This window comes from Trachypithecus francoisi, unplaced genomic scaffold, assembly GCF_009764315.1.
Source record: "Trachypithecus francoisi isolate TF-2019V2 unplaced genomic scaffold, Tfra_2.0 Lachesis_group11, whole genome shotgun sequence".
Classification (NCBI taxonomy): domain Eukaryota; kingdom Metazoa; phylum Chordata; class Mammalia; order Primates; family Cercopithecidae; genus Trachypithecus; species Trachypithecus francoisi.
The window spans coordinates 98,492,867-98,510,421 of NW_022681456.1; the positions used below are offsets into that span (position 1 = coordinate 98,492,867).

The 17,555-nt window shown below is 41.7% G+C and overlaps 1 protein-coding gene across 1 annotated transcript in view; it reads left to right on the top strand.

Annotated features, from left to right (window-relative positions):
- The window catches only part of PKP2 (plakophilin 2), a 110,089-nt gene that overhangs the window by 23,111 nt on the left and 69,423 nt on the right, over nt 1-17,555 (top strand). Inside the window, exon 4 of the mRNA XM_033222454.1 lies at nt 6,460-6,595. Within this exon, the coding sequence (XP_033078345.1) occupies nt 6,460-6,595 (136 nt within the window). The remainder of the gene's footprint in view (nt 1-6,459; nt 6,596-17,555) is intronic.

The following is a 17,555-nucleotide window of genomic DNA, read 5'->3' on the forward strand; positions in this document are numbered from 1 at the left end:
AACTGTGGTCCCAGCTACTCCGGAGGCCAAAGTGGGAGGATTGTTTGAACCAGGGAGGTTGAGGCTACAGTGAGCTGTGATTGTGCCACTGTACTCCAGCCTGGGCAACAGAGTGAGATCTTATTTCAATAAATAAATAAGTATATAGTGAAAGAGTGAAGGAATAACAGAAAGGAGAAATGAAATATAAGCTTTACTTTTTGCCATCTAGGTCCTTTTGTTGCTCAAATTCTACAAGTATTAGTCATACTATTTTTGGATTATTTTAATAGACAGGGCAAATTGTATTAGAATATTTAATCATATTTCAAAGAATAGAAGGAACACTTGGGGGTCAAGAAATTTAAAAATAATGAGTTAGAAATCTGTTCCTGAGATTTCCCCAAATTCTAGAGAGTAGAAATCATAGAAATCAACTTTTTTCTCTGATTTTGAAAGGAAAATTTAGCTGTCTGTGAAAAGGAGAGGGAACCAGAAATATTTTGTGTAATGAGGAAGATAGATGCCCAAGGTGGTGCCTGTGCCTACCTGACCTCCCCCTTTCCTCTGCTGGGCTCCACGCCTCATTTCAGTTCCCCAGGCTGCTCCCTGGGACACCTTCCCTGAGACCACACACTGTGTTCTCCTTGGTCCTGCATTGTCAAAACTCTGTCCAGCCCGTATTTTGAAGATTTAAGTTTTTATGCCTAGTGAAACTCCCACATGTAAAGGAATATTCTTTCATATATGTTGAATATTAACTGGATAAAACCATAAACCTGCATAATGACCTAAGTTATTAAACAATGGACCTGGCTTTCCAAAAGAAGAATGGGTGGTTAAACGGTTACTAATGCAGCTAAAAACTGAGACTTGGGAGTATAAGAGAGACAAACTGATGAAACCCATGTTCTAAATCAAACTGATGAAAAAGGTTTAAAGAATCACCACAAAAAAATTCTAGATGAATTTTTCTAAAACCATGATTTATGACCTGTTGGAGACTGATGGTTCTGCAAATGAGTATTAGGGTCTTCATAGGTCCTTCCCAGTAAACATCACAAAAGATGAAAATGGGCGGGGCGCGGTGGCTCAAGCCTGTAATCCCAGCACTATGGGAGGCCGAGACGGGTGGATCACGAGGTCAGGAGATCAAGACCATCCTGGCTAACACGGTGAAACCCCGTCTCTACTAAAAAATACAAAAAAAAACCAAAAACAAAAAAACACTAGCCGAACGAGGTGGTGGGCGCCTGTAGTCCCAGCTACTCGGGAGGCTGAGGCAGGAGAATGGCCTGAACCCGGGAGGCGGAGCTTGCAGTGAGCTGAGATCCGGCCACTGCACTCCAGCCTGGGAGACAGAGCGAGACTCCGTCTCAAAAAAAGAAAAAAAAAAAAGATGAAAATGGGCCAGGCATGGTGGCTCACACCTGTAATCCCAGCACTTTACGAGGCCAAGGTGGGCGGATCACTTGAGGTCAGGAGTTCGAGACCAGCCTGACCCACATGGTGAAATCCCGTCTCTACTAAAAATACAAAAATTAGCCAGACATGGTGGTAGATGCCTGTTATCCCAGCTACTTGGGAGGCTGAGGCAGGAGAATTGCTTGAACCCAGGAGGCAGAGGTTGCAATGAGCTGGTATCATGTCATTGCATTCCAGCATGGGTGAAAGAACAAGACTTAGTCTCCAAAAAAATAATTAAATAAATAAAATTAAAGATGAAAATTGAGTGGGATGTATGATGGTCTAGGAGAAGAGCAGTGAAAAATAGGATATGTCATCAAGTGCTAGGTTGTGTGATACATATTAGTGTCTACAGAAATTTAAAGAACACAAGAGCAGGGCTGGGCATGGTGGCTCACAACTGTAATCCCAGCACTTTGGGAGGCTGAGGCTGGCAGATTGCTTGAGCCCAGGAATTTGAGACCAGCCTGGGCAACATGGCAAAACTCCATTTCTACAAAGTGCAAGAATTAGCTGGGCATGGTGGTGCATGCCTGTAGTCCCAGCTACTCAGGAGGCTGAAGCAACAGAATCACTTGAGCCTGGGAGGTCCAGGCTGCAGTCAGCCGTGATCGCGACACTGCACTCCACCCTGGGCAACAGAGTGAGACCCTGTCTCAAAGCAAAACAGACAAACAAACAAAACCCACAAGAGCATTGTACTTTGGGATTAGTTGAGGGAGACTAAGCAGAGAGGATGGATCTTCTCTAGGACTGACAGTCAAATTTGTGACCAAGAGCACTGCAGAGCAGAAAACAGAGCATATTGACTTCCCTCCACATCATCTTAATTACTACCTGCTTTAGTTCTTTAATTTTTCATCTCCTTCAACTATACCTTTTTTTTCCATTTCCATTTTTAACAGCCCAGTTCAAGCCTTTTTTGCCTCTGCTGAACATAGTGTCCTCGACACTGTCTCTTTCTTTCGAGGAACACATATCCATTCCAGAGTCATCATTCCAAAGCATTGCTTTCATCATACTTTAAAATATTTGTGGGGATTTGCATTTACTGAGCATCTGACAACACTTGTAGGAGCTATCCATTCATTATTTTATGTTTGCTTTGCCTTCAGAGGTGTAGCCATATTCTAATATCACGGGAACCAGCCCGGGCAGGGCTGTGTTGTTAGTTGGCAGGAATGCTGGCTACTGGGGGATTACGCACACACAAGTTACAGTGTTGTCTTGCTTTGTTTTTTTTGTTTTGTTTGTTTTTTTTTTGACAGTTTCACTCTTGTTGCCCGGGCTGGAGTGCAACGGTACGATCTCGATCTCGGCTCACTGCAACCTCCACCTCCCAGGTTCAAGCAATTCTGCCTCAGCCTCCCGAGTATGCTGGGATTACAGGTGCTTGCCACCATGCCCGGCTAATGTTTTATATTTTTAGTAGAGACGGGGTTTCACCACATTGGCCAGGTTGATCTTAAACTCCTGAGCTCGAGTACTCCACCTACCTCAGGCTCCCAGGTATGAGCTACCGCTCCCCAGCCAAGTTACTGGGGTTTTTTTTTTCCCCCTGTAATGTCTCATATTCTGACCAGTGGTATTTTACACTGCTTTCTCTTACATTTTTAAATTTATACTGATATCATTTTAAAAATTGTTGAAATGACTCACTTCTGGAGAATATGGTCAGGGGTCAGTGGGGCTGGGGAACAGCTTTCTCTTCCTGATCCTCCAGCCCAGGCCCATTGCCATCTCTTCAAGCCACATTTCTTGAAGCCGGCTTCAAGAAATGTTTCATAAGTGAGTGCGGAGAGAGAGAAGGAGGGAGGAAGAGAGAGAAAAGGGGCTGGAACGGGAGAATGCTGTAGGAGAATAGAGGAGGAAAGAATAGCTCTAGTCGGGATAAGGGCACAGAAAAGATTTCACAGAAATGAAGATACTTGAGCTGAGGCAGGAGGATTACTTAAGAGCAAGAGTTAGAGACCAGCCTGAGCAATAAAGTGAGGCCGCATCTCTACAAAAATTTAAAAATTTGGCTAGGCGCGGTGGCCCACGCCTGTAATCCCAGCACTTTGGGAGGCTGAGGTGAGTGGATCACGAGGTCAGGAGTTCGAGACCAGCCTGGCCAACATGGTGAAACCCCATCTCTACTAAAAATACAAAAATTAGCTGGGCGTGGTGGTGGGTGCTTGTAATCCCAGCTACTCAGGAGGCTGAGGGAGGAGAATTGCTTGAACCTGGGAGGCAGAGGTTGCAGTGAGCCGAGATCGTGCCACTGCACTCCAGCCTGGGTGACAGAGCAAGACTCCATCTCCAAAAAAAAAGAACTATTTAAAAAATTAGCCAGGTGTGGTGGCATGCAACTGTAGTCCCCGCTACTCAGAAGGCTGAAGTGGGAGAATCATTTGAGTCCAGGAGGTTGAGGTTATGGTGAGCTATGATCACATCACTGCACTCTCACCTGAGTAATAGAACAGGACTGTGTCTTTCTAAAAAAAGAAGAACAAGAAGAAATGAAGATATTTGAATTGAGTCTTGAAGAATGGGTAAGAATTAGGTAGTATGATAAGCTTGCTGGAAAAGTTAAAGAAGGTGGCTTGTGAAGAAGGTGGCAGTGTTTAGAGAAGGATTAAAAGCCCGGTGTGATTGGAGGGGTGTAGTAGATCCAAGGAGGGGAAGGAAAAGAGGTTGAGGATGACAGGAAATGGAGTCAAACTTGGGCCAGAATGTATGCCATGTTATGGAGTTGGACTTGATAGACAGAAAGTTGACCCCCTGACAGCTGTAGTAAACCTTGCTGAAGAAGTCTTCACTTCTTTTAGGAATTTTTTTAGTGGTAAAGTGAAATCGCATTGGATTGCCTAAGTGTGAACACAGAGCTTCTAGGTGAATCATGTTCAGGAAAATAAAGGATTAGAGTAATGGAATTATTTGTGGGTGTTAGAGATGGGAAATTCAAACTTCCCTGAGTCATGTATGGCTTATGAGATGGATTAATGGCTCAATCTTTTTTTTTTTAAAGCTGCATAACAGAAGGCTACTCTTTTTTTTTTTTTTGAGGCGGAGTCTCGCTCTGTCACCCGGACTGGAGTGCAGTGGCCGGATCTCAGCTCACTGCAAGCTCTGCCTCCTGGGTTTACGCCATTCTCCTGCCTCAGCCTCCCTAGTAGCTGGGACTACAGGTGCCCGCCACCTCGCCCGGCTAGTTTTTGTATTTTTAGTAGAGACGGGGTTTCACCGTGTTAGCCAGGATGGTCTCGATCTCCTGACCTCGTGATCCGCCCGTCTCGGCCTCCCAAAGTGCTGGGATTACAGGCTTGAGCCACCGCGCCCGGCCAGAAGGCTACTCTTATGAATGACTTTTCATCAGTTAATACACCCGTGATGGCTGGTACAGACTTTGCCACTGAGCTTGAGACTAGACTTACAGAGTTTTGACTTCTCTGTAAAGGCCTCAGAGTCCATGAATGTAAAATATTTCCCTCTCCTTTAAAAGGTGTGTGTATATTAGATAAAAATATTAGATAAAAGTGACTCAAATTCTAGTTTTAATGGTAATAGCCTGAATTTTTTTTTGACCAATTATAATTGACTCGTGTGAGGCACATTAAAAATATGAGATCATTATATAATTCTCAGTATAGATGCCAGAAATTTTCTGCTTCACTTTTAATACCCTTTATACTTATGAGGTAACCCTTCTGTGTTTGAACATGTGTTTCAGAAGCAGGGGGTATTAGTTTTTAGTCATGAGGCACATTACTCCTTAACACCCCCCTGTACCACAGCCACCCACACACAGGCACACCCTTCACAACGGTGCACACACTCACACCTGTACACATGGGCATGTATTCATGAGTTAGCCTAATAGAAAAGAGTATTTACTCACCGTACTTGCTAGTAGATATTGGAAAACTCCTTCTCAGGATGTCTCCAGTGTCTTTATTACCTGGAATGACCCTCTTTGAAGAGGTATAAACCCTCTTCAGGTAAATCAGGTATAACCCTCTTTGAAGCCAAAGAACAGCCCTATATTACCTTTAAAGCGTGTCTTTAGTCATTGTTTGTTTGTTTGTTTGTTTTTGAAACAGAGTTTCGCTCTATTGCTCAGGCTGGAGCGCCGTGCAGTGGCATCACCAAGGCTCATTGCAGCCTTGACCTCCCAGGCTCAAGCGATCCTCCCACCTCAGCCTTCCAAGTAGCTGGGTCTATAGGTACATGCCACCACACCCAGCTGATTTTGGTTTTTTTGTTTGTTTTTTGTAGAGATAGGGTCTCACTATGTTGCCAGGACTGGTCTTGAACTCCTAGACTCAAGCATTCCTCCTGCCTCAGCCTCCCAAAGTGCGGGGATTACAGATGGGAGCCACCGTGCCCAGCCTAGAAATAATGTTTAATTTCTGTAAACAGATTTCTTTTGAATTATTTTAAAAGTTTTACTGTGCCTTTAAAGATGTAAGAATCATAGGATACATATTTATCTTTTTTCCTTTTTTTTTTTTTTTTTTTGAGACGGAGTCTCATTCTTTTGCCTAGGCTGGAGTGAATTGGCACTATCTCTGCTCACTGAAATGTCCACCTCTGGTTCAAGTGATTCTCCTGCCTCAGCCTCCTGAGATTACGGTTGTATACCACCACACCCAGCTAATTTTTTGTATTTTTAGTAGAGATGGGGTTTCAGCATGTTGGCCAGGCTGGTCTTGAACTCCTGACCTCAAATGATCCACCCACCTCGGCGTCATATTTCTTTTTAAAAGTTCAGCTTCTTTCTTTGGTATATGGTATAATTCAATCAAATGCCATCATCCAATGTCTCCCGTCTGATCAGAGCTGGAGAATTTCTAGCCAGTAGTCCCTCTGCCTTCCAATCTTGGGTGCTGATTTTTCTTTTGGCTGAAGAAAAGCCAAGGTTCAGATGTTCTAGTGCTTCCCAGTATTAGCTGAGTCATCTCTGGAGGACCAGGTTGCTAGGCAGGAGGTGGGAGGTTTGGAATCTGGCTGAATCTGTGCCTGTTTGTCTAGGAATGCAGACATGGAGATGACTCTGGAGCGAGCAGTGAGTATGCTCGATGCAGACCACATACCGCTGTCCAGGATTTCTGCTGCAGCCACTTTCATACAGCATGAGTGCTTCCAGAAATCTGAAGCTCGGAAGAGGGTGAGTGTCATCTTCAGTCCATTGCAAAGCGCAACACACTTTCACTTCTATTATGATGACCTTGCACACTGAAACCAGTACTTTATTTAAATTTTTAAAAATCGGGACTGGGCGCAGTGGCTTACGCCTATAATCCCAGCACTTTGGGAGGCCGAGGCAGGTGGATCACGAGGTCAGGAGTTTCAGACCAACCTGGCCAACATGGTGAAACCCCCATCTCTGCTGAAAATACAAAAATTAGCTGGGTGTGGTGGCAGGTGCCTGTAATCAGCTACTCTGGAGGCTGAGGCAGGAGAATAGTTTGAACCCAGGAAGCGGAGGCTGCAGTGAGCCAAGATTGCACCATGGCACTCCAACCTGGATGACAGAGTGAGACTCATCTTAAAAAAGAAAAAATAAACAAAAATTTCATTGAGGTCTTTTACTTTAAAAGGAAACAGCCACTCATTACCAAAAATATTTCCTGCAATTCGGAAATGCAGAAAGTAAGTCCCTACACAAACTTCCACTTTCTTTTCTTGTCTCCCCAACCTCTCCATTTAGAACCATCCCCAGAGGCCAGTGTTTTGCAACTTTTTTTCATTCAATGATTCCATTAACATTTGCAACAAAGTTGTTCAATGAATTGCTTTGTGCATATGTCGTTTGACTCTTTGTTCCTGTAGGACAGATCCTCAGAGATGGAATCAATAGGTTATTTTATATTTGTTTAAAAAAGTGATATAAAAAATAAAAAAAAGAAAAGAAATAAAAAGTGATACATTCATGAGGGAGAAGGAATCACAGCTCAAAAAGGTGTTCGGTGAAAAGTCTCTTCTACTCTAAACTCCAGCGTATATATTCTCTCTGTTCTCTTTCAGTCTTTTTTACACACAAACACATATATCAATTTTTTTGTCTTTCCAGAGATATTTTATACACATAGAAACAATTGTTGAAACAGTTGATTATCCTTTTTAAAACATGAAATAATAAATGATAACTTACTACTTACAGTACTTTATTTTTCCACACTATGTCTTGGAAATCTTCAATATATATTAATCTTACCTCATTCTTTCAAGATGCTGCATAGATTTCTGTTGTTAAATGTATCAGTTGATTCATTTTTTAACAACCTTATTGAGGTACAATCTGACATAGTTTTGACATGTTTTGACACTATAAAACCATCATCACAATCAAGATAACAAACACATCCATTACTTCCAGTGTTTTCTTGTGCCCCTCTGTAATCCATATATCCCACCTGCCCCTAACCTAACAGCCTCCCAAAACAACCAATGAATGATCTGCTTTCTATTTTTTGACTTTGTCACTTAGGCTGGAGAGCAGTGGTGTGATCACAGCTCACTGAAGCCTCAACTTTCTGGGCTCAAGCAATCCTCCTACCCCAGTCTCCTGAGTAGCTAGCACTGTAGGTGCACACAACCACCCCCAGCTAATTTTTGTATTTTTTGTAGAGATGGGGATCCCACTCTGTTGCCCCCAGGCTGGTCTGGAACACCTGGGCTCAAGCAATTCTCCTTCCTCGACCTCCCAAAGTTCTGGGGTTACAGGCATGAGCCATCATACCCAGTCGTGATCTGGTTTCTGTCACTATAGATTAGGTTGAATTTTCTAGAATTTTATATAAATGGAATCATATAGAATATAAGCTTTTTTTGGTTTGAATTCTTTTACTCAGAGTAAGTCTTTTGAGATTCACCCATGTCGTGTGTGTCAGAAGTTTTGGCTGTTACAAATAAAGCTGCCGTGAACATTTGTGTACAAGACTTCATGTAGACATAGGATTTCATTTCTCTTGAGTAAATACGTAGGCGTAAATGCCTGGATGGTATGATAGGTTTATGTTTGACTTTTTAAGAAACTGTGAAACCATTTTACAAAGTAGCTGTGCCATTTCACATTCCCACTTGCAGTTTATGAGAGTTCCAGTTCCTCCTTATCTTAACATTTGATATAGTGAGCCTTAATGTTAGTCTGTAAGTTTGTAGAGGTGTTTTATTATGGTTTTAATTTGCATTTCCCCAATGACAAAGGGGTTGAACTTTTTTTTTTTTTTTTTTTTTTGAGATAGGATCTGCCTCTGTTGCCCAGGCTGGAGTGCAGTGGCACAATCTAGGCTCACTGCAACCTCCACCTCTCGGGCTCAAGTGATCTTTCCCACCTCAGCCTGCCAAGTAGCTGGGCCTACCGGTGCACTACCACACCTTGCTGATTTTTGTATTTTTTGTAGAAACGGGGTTTCACCATGCTGCCCAAGTTGGTCTCCAACTCCCGAGTTCAAAGGAGCCGGCTACCTTGGCCTCCCAAAGTGATGGGATTACAGGCATGAGCCACCACACCTAGCCAGAACATCTCTTTATGTGCTTATTTTCCACTTATATGTCTTCTTTGGTGAAATGTATATTCAATTCTTTTGCCCATTTTTTTGTGTTTTGTTTTCTTATTACTGAATTTTGAAAGTTTTTGAATATTTTCTATACACAAGACCTTTTCCAGATATATAATATGGAAATATTTTCTCCCAGTTGCGCTTTGTTTTTTCATTCTCCTAATAGTTTTTCATTTTAATGAGATTTAATTTATTATGTTTTTTCCCTTTATGATTTGTGCTTTTCCTGTGTATCCAAGAAATCGTTCCCTATTCAAAGCTTAGAAGATAATCTATATTTTATTCTAGAAATTTTGTAAATGTTATATTTTGTAGTTATTCTATGGTCCATTTGTGGTTAATTTTTTATATATTGTAAGATGTGGACTGAAATTCCTTTTTTTGATATATGTAAATTTAATTGTTCAGGTGTCATTTGTTGCAAAGACTTTTATTTCACTACTGAATTGTTTTTGTATCTTTGCTGAAAAGGAATTGATCAAACATGTGTGAGTCTATTTCTGGACTGTATATTCTGTTCTATTGACCTGTTTGTCTTTTTTTTTTTTTTTTTGAGACGGAGTCACTCTGTTTCCCAGACTGGAATGCAGTGGTGCAATCTTGGCTCACTGCAGCCTCTGCCTCCCAGGTTCAAGCCATTCTCCTGCCTCTGCCTCCCAGGTAGCTGGGATTATAGGCATGTGTCACCACGCATGGCTAATTTTTATATTTTTTTAGTAGAGTCGAGGTTTCATCATGTTGGCCAGGCTGGTCTTGAACTTCTTGCCTCAAGTGATCTGTCTCCCTCGGCCTCCCAAAGTGCTGGAATTTACAGGTGTGAGCCACTGTACCCAGCTGATTTTTTTTTTTTTCTGAGATGGAGTCTTGCTCTGTCACCCCAGCTGGCGTAATCTTGGCTCACTGCAACCTCCACCTCCTGGGTTCAAGTGATTCTCCTGCCTCAGCCTCCTGAATAGCTGGGATTATAGGCACCTGCCACCACACCCAACTAATTTTTGTGTTTTTAGTAGAGATAGGGTTTCAACATGTTGGCCAGGTTGGTCTCCAATTCCTGACCTCAAGTGATCCGCTCACCTCAGCCTCCCAAAGTGCCAGGATTACAGGTGTAAGCCATCACACCCAGCCTGTAAGATTATTTTTGAATGTTTACTATTCCCAAGTATTATTTCCTAAATGAATTTTGAGAAAATTGATATTTTGAGGGTACCATGTAAAACTGGGGATGTGAAACATGCTTACGTCCTACTGCAAATAAATATGACTCAAGTCAACCACGTCTTGCTTTAAAAAGCCTTCACCCAGAAAGGGGCCAACTTCTCATCATCTGATTCAGAGAAACAGACACGTTAGGTAATAATCCCAGAGTAATTAGTCTTCAGCAAAGATGAAGACTATTTGTCTGTCTTTTTCAAATTCCACACTGTCTTGATTACTATAGTTTTGTAAGTCTTGAAATTAGGTAATGTTAGCCCTTCCATTTTATTCTTTTTCAAAGTTTTGGCTATTCTACATCTTCAGCAGTTCCATCTGAAGTTTAGAATCAGCTTGTCAATTTCTTAAAAAATAATTGCTGGAATTTTGTTAGAGATTGCACTGAATCTGTAGATCAATAAGGAGAAAATTGACATCTTAACAATATTGAGTCTTGTGACCCATGACCGTGGTACATCTTAACATTTATTTAGGTCTTCAGTTTTTCTCAGCAGAGTTTTATAATTTTTACTATAGAGGTCTTTCATGTCGTTTCTTAGATTTATCCTTAAGTTTATCATATTTCCAGATGCTATTATAAATGGTACTTTTTAATTTATATTTTTGGTTGTTCATTGCTAGTATATAGAATAGATAATATATATGTTTTTATATATTTATATGTGTGTGTGTATGTATATATATATGGAGAGAGAGTGAGTACTGGCTAGAATCTCTCCTACAATCTTGAAAAGAAATGGTGAGCATGGGCATATTATCCTGTTTCTGATCTCAGGACAAAAGTATTCAATCTTTCTTTCACCCTTAAATATTATGCTACCTGTAGGGTTTTCTTTTTCTTTGAGACAGAGTCTCGCTCTGTCGCCCATGCTGGAGTGCAGTGGTGCGATCTCAGCTCACTGCATACTCCGCCTCCCAGGTTCACGCCATTCTCCTGCATCAGCCCCCTGAGTGGCTGGGACTACAGGCGCCCACCACCATGCCCAGCTAATTTTTTTTTTTTTTTGTATTTTTAGTAGAGACGGGGTTTCACTGTGTTAGCCAGGATGGTGTTGATCTCCTGAGCTCGTGATCCACCCGCCTCAGTCTCCCAGAGTGCTGGAATTACAGGCATGAGCCACCGCGCCCAACCCTGTAGGTTTTTCATAAATGACCATATCAACTTGAAGAACTTCCCTTCTACTCCTGCTTTAATGGAGTTTTTGAATCACAAATGGATGTTGGATTTTGTCAGATGCTTTTTATGCATTTATTGAAATATTTGTAGGGTTTTTAATTTTGCCATTATGGTAAATTACCTTGACTGATTTTGAAATGTTATTCCATTCATAAACTCCACCTGGTTATGATGTACTATCACTTTGTAGGTTTTATGACTAGACTTGCTAAAATCTTGTTTTCAATTTTATGTCTGTGTGTGTAAAAGACATGATCTGTACTTTTAGTATCTTTGATTCTGAGTTGAGGGTAATACTAGTCTCATAGAATTAACTAGGAAGTATTCCCTTCTTTTCAGTTTTTTGAAAGCGTTTGGTTAGACATGGTATTATTTCTTCCTTAAATGTTTGGTAGTCTTCAGCAGTGAAGCCATCTCAGCCTGAAGTTTTTTATGTGTAGAAGTCTTAGCTACAAATTCAGTTTCTTTAAGAGCTGCGGGGCTATTTGGGCTATCTGTTGCTTTTTTAGTGAGCTTTGGTAGTTTGTGTCTTTCAAGGCATTTGTCCATTTGATCTAAGTTGCCCCAGTGCTCTTTATCTGTTTGTGTAGATACTGTGATCATTTACCTTTACCTAAAATTTTGTTTTGTTTTGCTTTTTACAAATCCACTTTTATTTATTATTGTTTCATTAGTTTAAATCCTTGAGGGGTACAGCATCACTTGGACTCTGTGTCCAATAGCTCTAGCAGGAAGATTGCTTCAGAATTTGGCACAAACCATGCCACTGTTTTCGTGGGCCCAAGTTACCTTTCCCCAGATCACTCTGGTTTTGTTTGGTTTGCTGCCAGGAGTCACCATGTTGTTCTTTGCTTTGTATACATAAGGACATCTCTTGCCCAAATAGAATTCTGTTTCCTCTCGGGCATAAACACCTTAATTTTAAGAAGAGATGTGTTCCCTTTGGTTCTGGAGACCCCACTTATAGCCAGCAAAAATGGCTTTGGACTACAGCCTGCTTTCCAGACGTATTTCCTTTTAGAAGTCCTGTTCCTAGCAGGCCTCCCCAGGATCCAAGATGGTGAAGCAAGAATATTTATTTATTTATTTATTTATGAGATGGAGTCTCACTCTGTCACCCAGGCTGGAGTGCAGTGGTGTGATCTTGGCTCACTGCAACCTCCACCTTTCGCGTTCATGCGATTCTCCTGACTCGGCCTCCTGAGTAGCTGGAATTACAGGTGGGCACTACGTGGCCTGGCTAATTTTTGTATTTTTAGAAGAGATAGGGTTTTGCCATGTTGACCAGGCTGGTCTTTCACTCCTGACCTCAAGTGATCCACCCGCCTCTCAAAGTGATCCACTTGGGTCCTCCTCAAGTGATCTGTCTCCCAAAGTGCAGGGATTATAGGTATGCACCACCATGCCCAGACGATCTGAAGAATTTTCTTTTCTTTTCTTTCTTTTTTCTTTTTTTTTTGAGACAGAGTTTCACTCTTGTTGTCCAGGCTGGAGTGCAATGGTGCGATCTTGGCTCACCGCAACATCCGCCTCCCAGGTTCAAGTGATTCTCCTGCCCCAGCCTCCTGAGTAGCTGGGATTACAGGCATGTGTCACCATGCCCGGCTAATTTTGTATTTTTAGTAGAGATGGGGTTTCTCCATGTTGGTCTGGATGGTCTCAAACTCCCGACTTCAGGTGATCCACCCGCCTCGGCCTTCCAAAGTGCTGGAATTACAGGTGTGAGCCACTGCGCCTGGCCTACTTGAAGAATTTTTGTTTTGTTTTGTTTTTTTGAGATGCAGCCTGGCTCTGTGGCCCAGGCTAAAGTGCAGTGGCACGATCTGGGCTCACTGCAAGCTCCGCCTCCCGGGTTTACGCCATTCTCCTGCCTCAGTCTCCCGAGTAGCTGGAACTACAGGCGCCGCCACCACGCCTGGCTAATTTTTTGTATTTTTAGTAGAGACGGGGTTTCACCGTGTTAGCCAGGACGGTCTCGATCTCCTGACCTCGTGATCCGCCTGCTTCGGCCTCCCAAAGTGCTGGGATTATAGGTGTGAGCCACTGTGCCCGGCCTGAAGAATTTTTTTTTTTTTTTTTTTTTTTTTTTTTTGTTGAGACGGAGTCTCGCTGTGTCGCCCAGGCTGGAGTGCAGTGGCCGGATCTCAGCTCACTGCAAGCTCCGCCTCCCGGGTTTACGCCATTCTCTCGCCTCAGCCTCCCGAGTAGCTGGGACTACAGGCGCCCGCCATCTCGCCCGGCTAATTTTTTGTATTTTTTTAGTAGAGACGGGGTTTCACCGTGTTAGCCAGGATGGTCTCGATCTCCTGACCTCGTGATCCGCCCGTCTCGGCCTCCCAAAGTGCTGGGATTACAGGCTTGAGCCACCGCGCCCGGCCCTGAAGAATTTTTAAAAAATATTTTAGTTCATCACCAGCAAACCTGCATTATTTCAGCTTTTGTATGTCTGGAAAAGAATTTCATCTCTGCTTTTGAAAGGTATTTTCACTGGCTTTAGAATTCTAGGTTGACCGTTTCTAAATATTAGTACTGAAAGTTGGCCACAGTGCCGTGGCTAACGCCTGTAATCCTAGCCCTTTGGAGGACTGAGGCGGGCAGATCACTTGAGGCCAGGAGTTCAAGACTAGCCTGGGCAACATGGTAAAACCCTGTCTCTACTAAAAATACAAACTTAGCCAGGTATGGTGGCAGGTGCCTGTAATCTGAGCTACTTAGGAGGCTGAGGCAGGAGAATCACTTGAACCCAGGAGGCGAAGGTTGCAGTCAGCTGAGATCGCACCACTGCAACTCCAGCCTGGGCGACAGCCTGTCTCTGTCTCAAAGAAAGAAAGAAAGTTGCTCCACTGTCTTCTCACTTGCGTCACTTGCATTGTTTTAGACAAGAAATCTCCAGTCATCCTTATCTTTCCTCCTCCATACATGTGTCTTTTCCAACCCCCTCTGGCTGCTTTTAAGATTTTCTCTTTCTTACTGGTGTTGATCAGTTTGGTCACATGTGCCTTAGTGTAGTTTCTCTTAGTTTTTTGTGCTTGGGAGTTCACTGAGCTTCATAGATTTGTGAGTTTCTACTTTTCATCAAAATTAGAAAAATTTCACATTTTTTCTATTCCTCCTTTGGGAACTACAATCACATACATATTAGGCTTCTTTTGGTTTTTCTTTTTTAGTCTTCTTTCTCTGTGTTTTTAGACAAGTTCAATTCCTATGCTGTAAGTTTGCTAATATGTGTTTAATATGCCATTAATACATTAATGTGTTTAATATGCCATTAATCTTTTACAGTGTATTTTTTCTTCATTGTAGTTTTCATCTCTAAAAGTTAGATTTCAGTATTTTTATGTCTTATGTGTTTCTATTTAACATGTTCCATCTTTGCTCGAGATTTTTGAACATATGGAAGACAGATAAAATTGCTACCTTAATGTTCTTGTCTGCTAATTCTAACATCTGTGTCTATTCTAGGTAGCTTTTGATTGATTGGTTTTTCTCCACACTATGGGTCATTGAGCTTTGTTCTGGGTGCAATTAAGGTACTTGGAAACAGTTTGATCCTTTCAAATTCTACTTTGTTTGTTTGTGTTGAGATGGAGTCTTGCTCTGTCCCAGAGGCTGGAGTGCAGTGGTATGATCTCAGCTCACTGCAACCTCCACCTCCCAGGTTCAAGCGATTCTCTTGCCTCAGCCTCCCAAGTAGCTGGGATTACAGGTGCGCGCCACCATGCTGGGCTAATTTTTGTATTTTTAGTAGAGATGGGGTCTCACCATGCTGGCCAGCTGGTCTCAAACTCCTGACCTTGTGATCCACCCACCTTGGCCTCCCAAAGTGGTGGTATTACAGGCCTGAGCCACCACGCCCAGACCAAATTCTACTTTTTAAAAAAATTTTACTTTAAGCTCTGGGATACATGTGCAGTGTGCAGGTTTGTTGCATAGGTATACATGTGCCATGGTGGTTTGCTGCATTATCAACCCGTCATCTAGGTTTTAAGCCCCACATGCATTAGGTATTTGTCCTAATGCTTTCCCTCTCCTTGCACTCAAATTCTACTTTTAAGATTCGTTAAGTGGAACCAGAGCAGCATTTATTCTAGAGATAATTAATCCCTACTTCTTAAGGCAAGACACTTCTGAGAACTCTAATGTAGCAGGAATTTTTGAGATTTTTCTGGCTGGCTGACAGAAATAGTCATTGTTCCTAGGCCTGTGTGAACATGGGGAGCTGTTCCCTTAAATCCTTTTGGATGATTATTTCCCAGGCCTCAGACAGTTTCCTCATACCACGTGCACTAATTAATACTCTACTGAATACTAGCGGGCAGGTCCTGTGCAGATCTCAGGAGCTCCCTTTCTGTTCAGCTCTTTTCTCTGTGGCACTCTTTTCTGAAAAAATTTGCCCCTTTGGTCTTCTCAGACTCTGAGCTCTGTGCCCTCAAATCTATTGAGTTTCACTTAAGTTTTCTCTTCCTGCCCCGTAGCCTGGGAACTCTCCCAAGGCAGTGATATCTAAGGGATCGTTATCCACCATTTACTAATATTCAGTTATTGAAACCATTGTATGCTTTGTCCAATTTTTGTTTCAGGCAGTAGGTAAGTTGAGTTGTTAATTACTATTGAGTCATTTTTAATTTTGATAAATAACTCCCCAATAAGTCCTCCCAAAAACTGTACAAGTTTACACTCTCATCAACATTTTATCAGAGTGTTCATTTCCATGTACCATTACTACCACAAGGTATTATTCTTTTGTTTGTTTTTGTTAATCTGAGAAGCAAAAATAGGCATTTCATTATCATAGAAATTTTCTTATATTTTGAAATCAAGACTAGTAGTTGTCCAAAGAGTTATTGAGGGCCAGGTGCAGTGTCTCATACCTGTAATCCCTGCACTTTGGGAGGCCAAGGCAGGCACATCACCTGAGGTCAGGAGTTCAAGACCAGCCTGGCCACCATGGCGAAACCCCATCTGTACTAAAAATACAAGAATTAACTGGCGTGGTGACACGCACCTGTAGTCCCAGCTACTCAGAAGGCTGAGGCAGGAGGATAGCTTGAACCCAGGAGGCAGAAGTTGCAGTGAGCCAGGATCATGCCAGTGTACTTCAGCCTGGGCAACAGCGAGAGACTCTGTCATACAAACACACAAAAAAAGTTATTGAGAAAATTATTTTTTAAAGTGATAAATAGTTTTATAGAATTTGTCATCATCTTGCATGCATAAACTATGCCCATTATAGATCATCTGCCATTTTTAGTTTAAGTTTACAGTGGAATGAGAACTTAATGGAACTAATTCATCTGAGTTCAAATCCTAGTCTCTTACATTAATTCTATCCACCACTAATTACAGAGCTTTCTTAAGCTTTTCACCTTCATCTAGTCTTTCCAAAATATTCAGATTAATTTTCAGAGAAATAAGTACTCTTTCTATACTTATATTCCATCCATTTACAGAATAGGTAAGTAAATTACATAATTATAACAAATACAATTGACGTAAATACACTGGGAAACAAACCTAAATTACTATTGGTAAACATGTAACTCAGCTAGTGGAAATAGAAGTGCAAAGGCTCAAATAGAGTAACCTACCAGCTTTGATAGTACTCTGAGAATCAAGGAGGTTTCACAGAGGGAAAAGAGCATGTGGTTGGTAAACCTTGCAGTTCGGTTGAGTAAGTAAGGGTCACACAAAAGAGCTTCTGCTGATTTTTTTTTTCACTTGCATTTCATTAATTATTCATGAAGTTGAGCACCTTTTGGTGTGGTTTTTGACTTTGTATTTCTTCAGTGAATTGTCATTTTTAATCTGTTCTGTATTTTTTCTACTAAGATATGTTTCTTTCGTAATGACTTACAGTTCTTTACCTATTACACATATTAATCTGTTGTTACTTATGTGGCAGATAGTTTCTCCTGCTCTATTTTTGTTGTTGTTGTTAACTTTGTTTATGGTATCTTTCATCATGCAGGATTTTAAAATTCTTGTGAGATCAAACTCAATATTTTTCATCTCGATGTCTGTATGTTAGATATTGCTTTAAAAGACCTATCTCTACATCTAGACTTTTCTGTTTCAAAAGTTGTGTAATTATGGAGTATTTCTCACTGACCCTTTGCCTATTTGCTCCGTAGGAAGAATGAGTAAGGATTTTAGAAGATATTTAGCTAGTGATG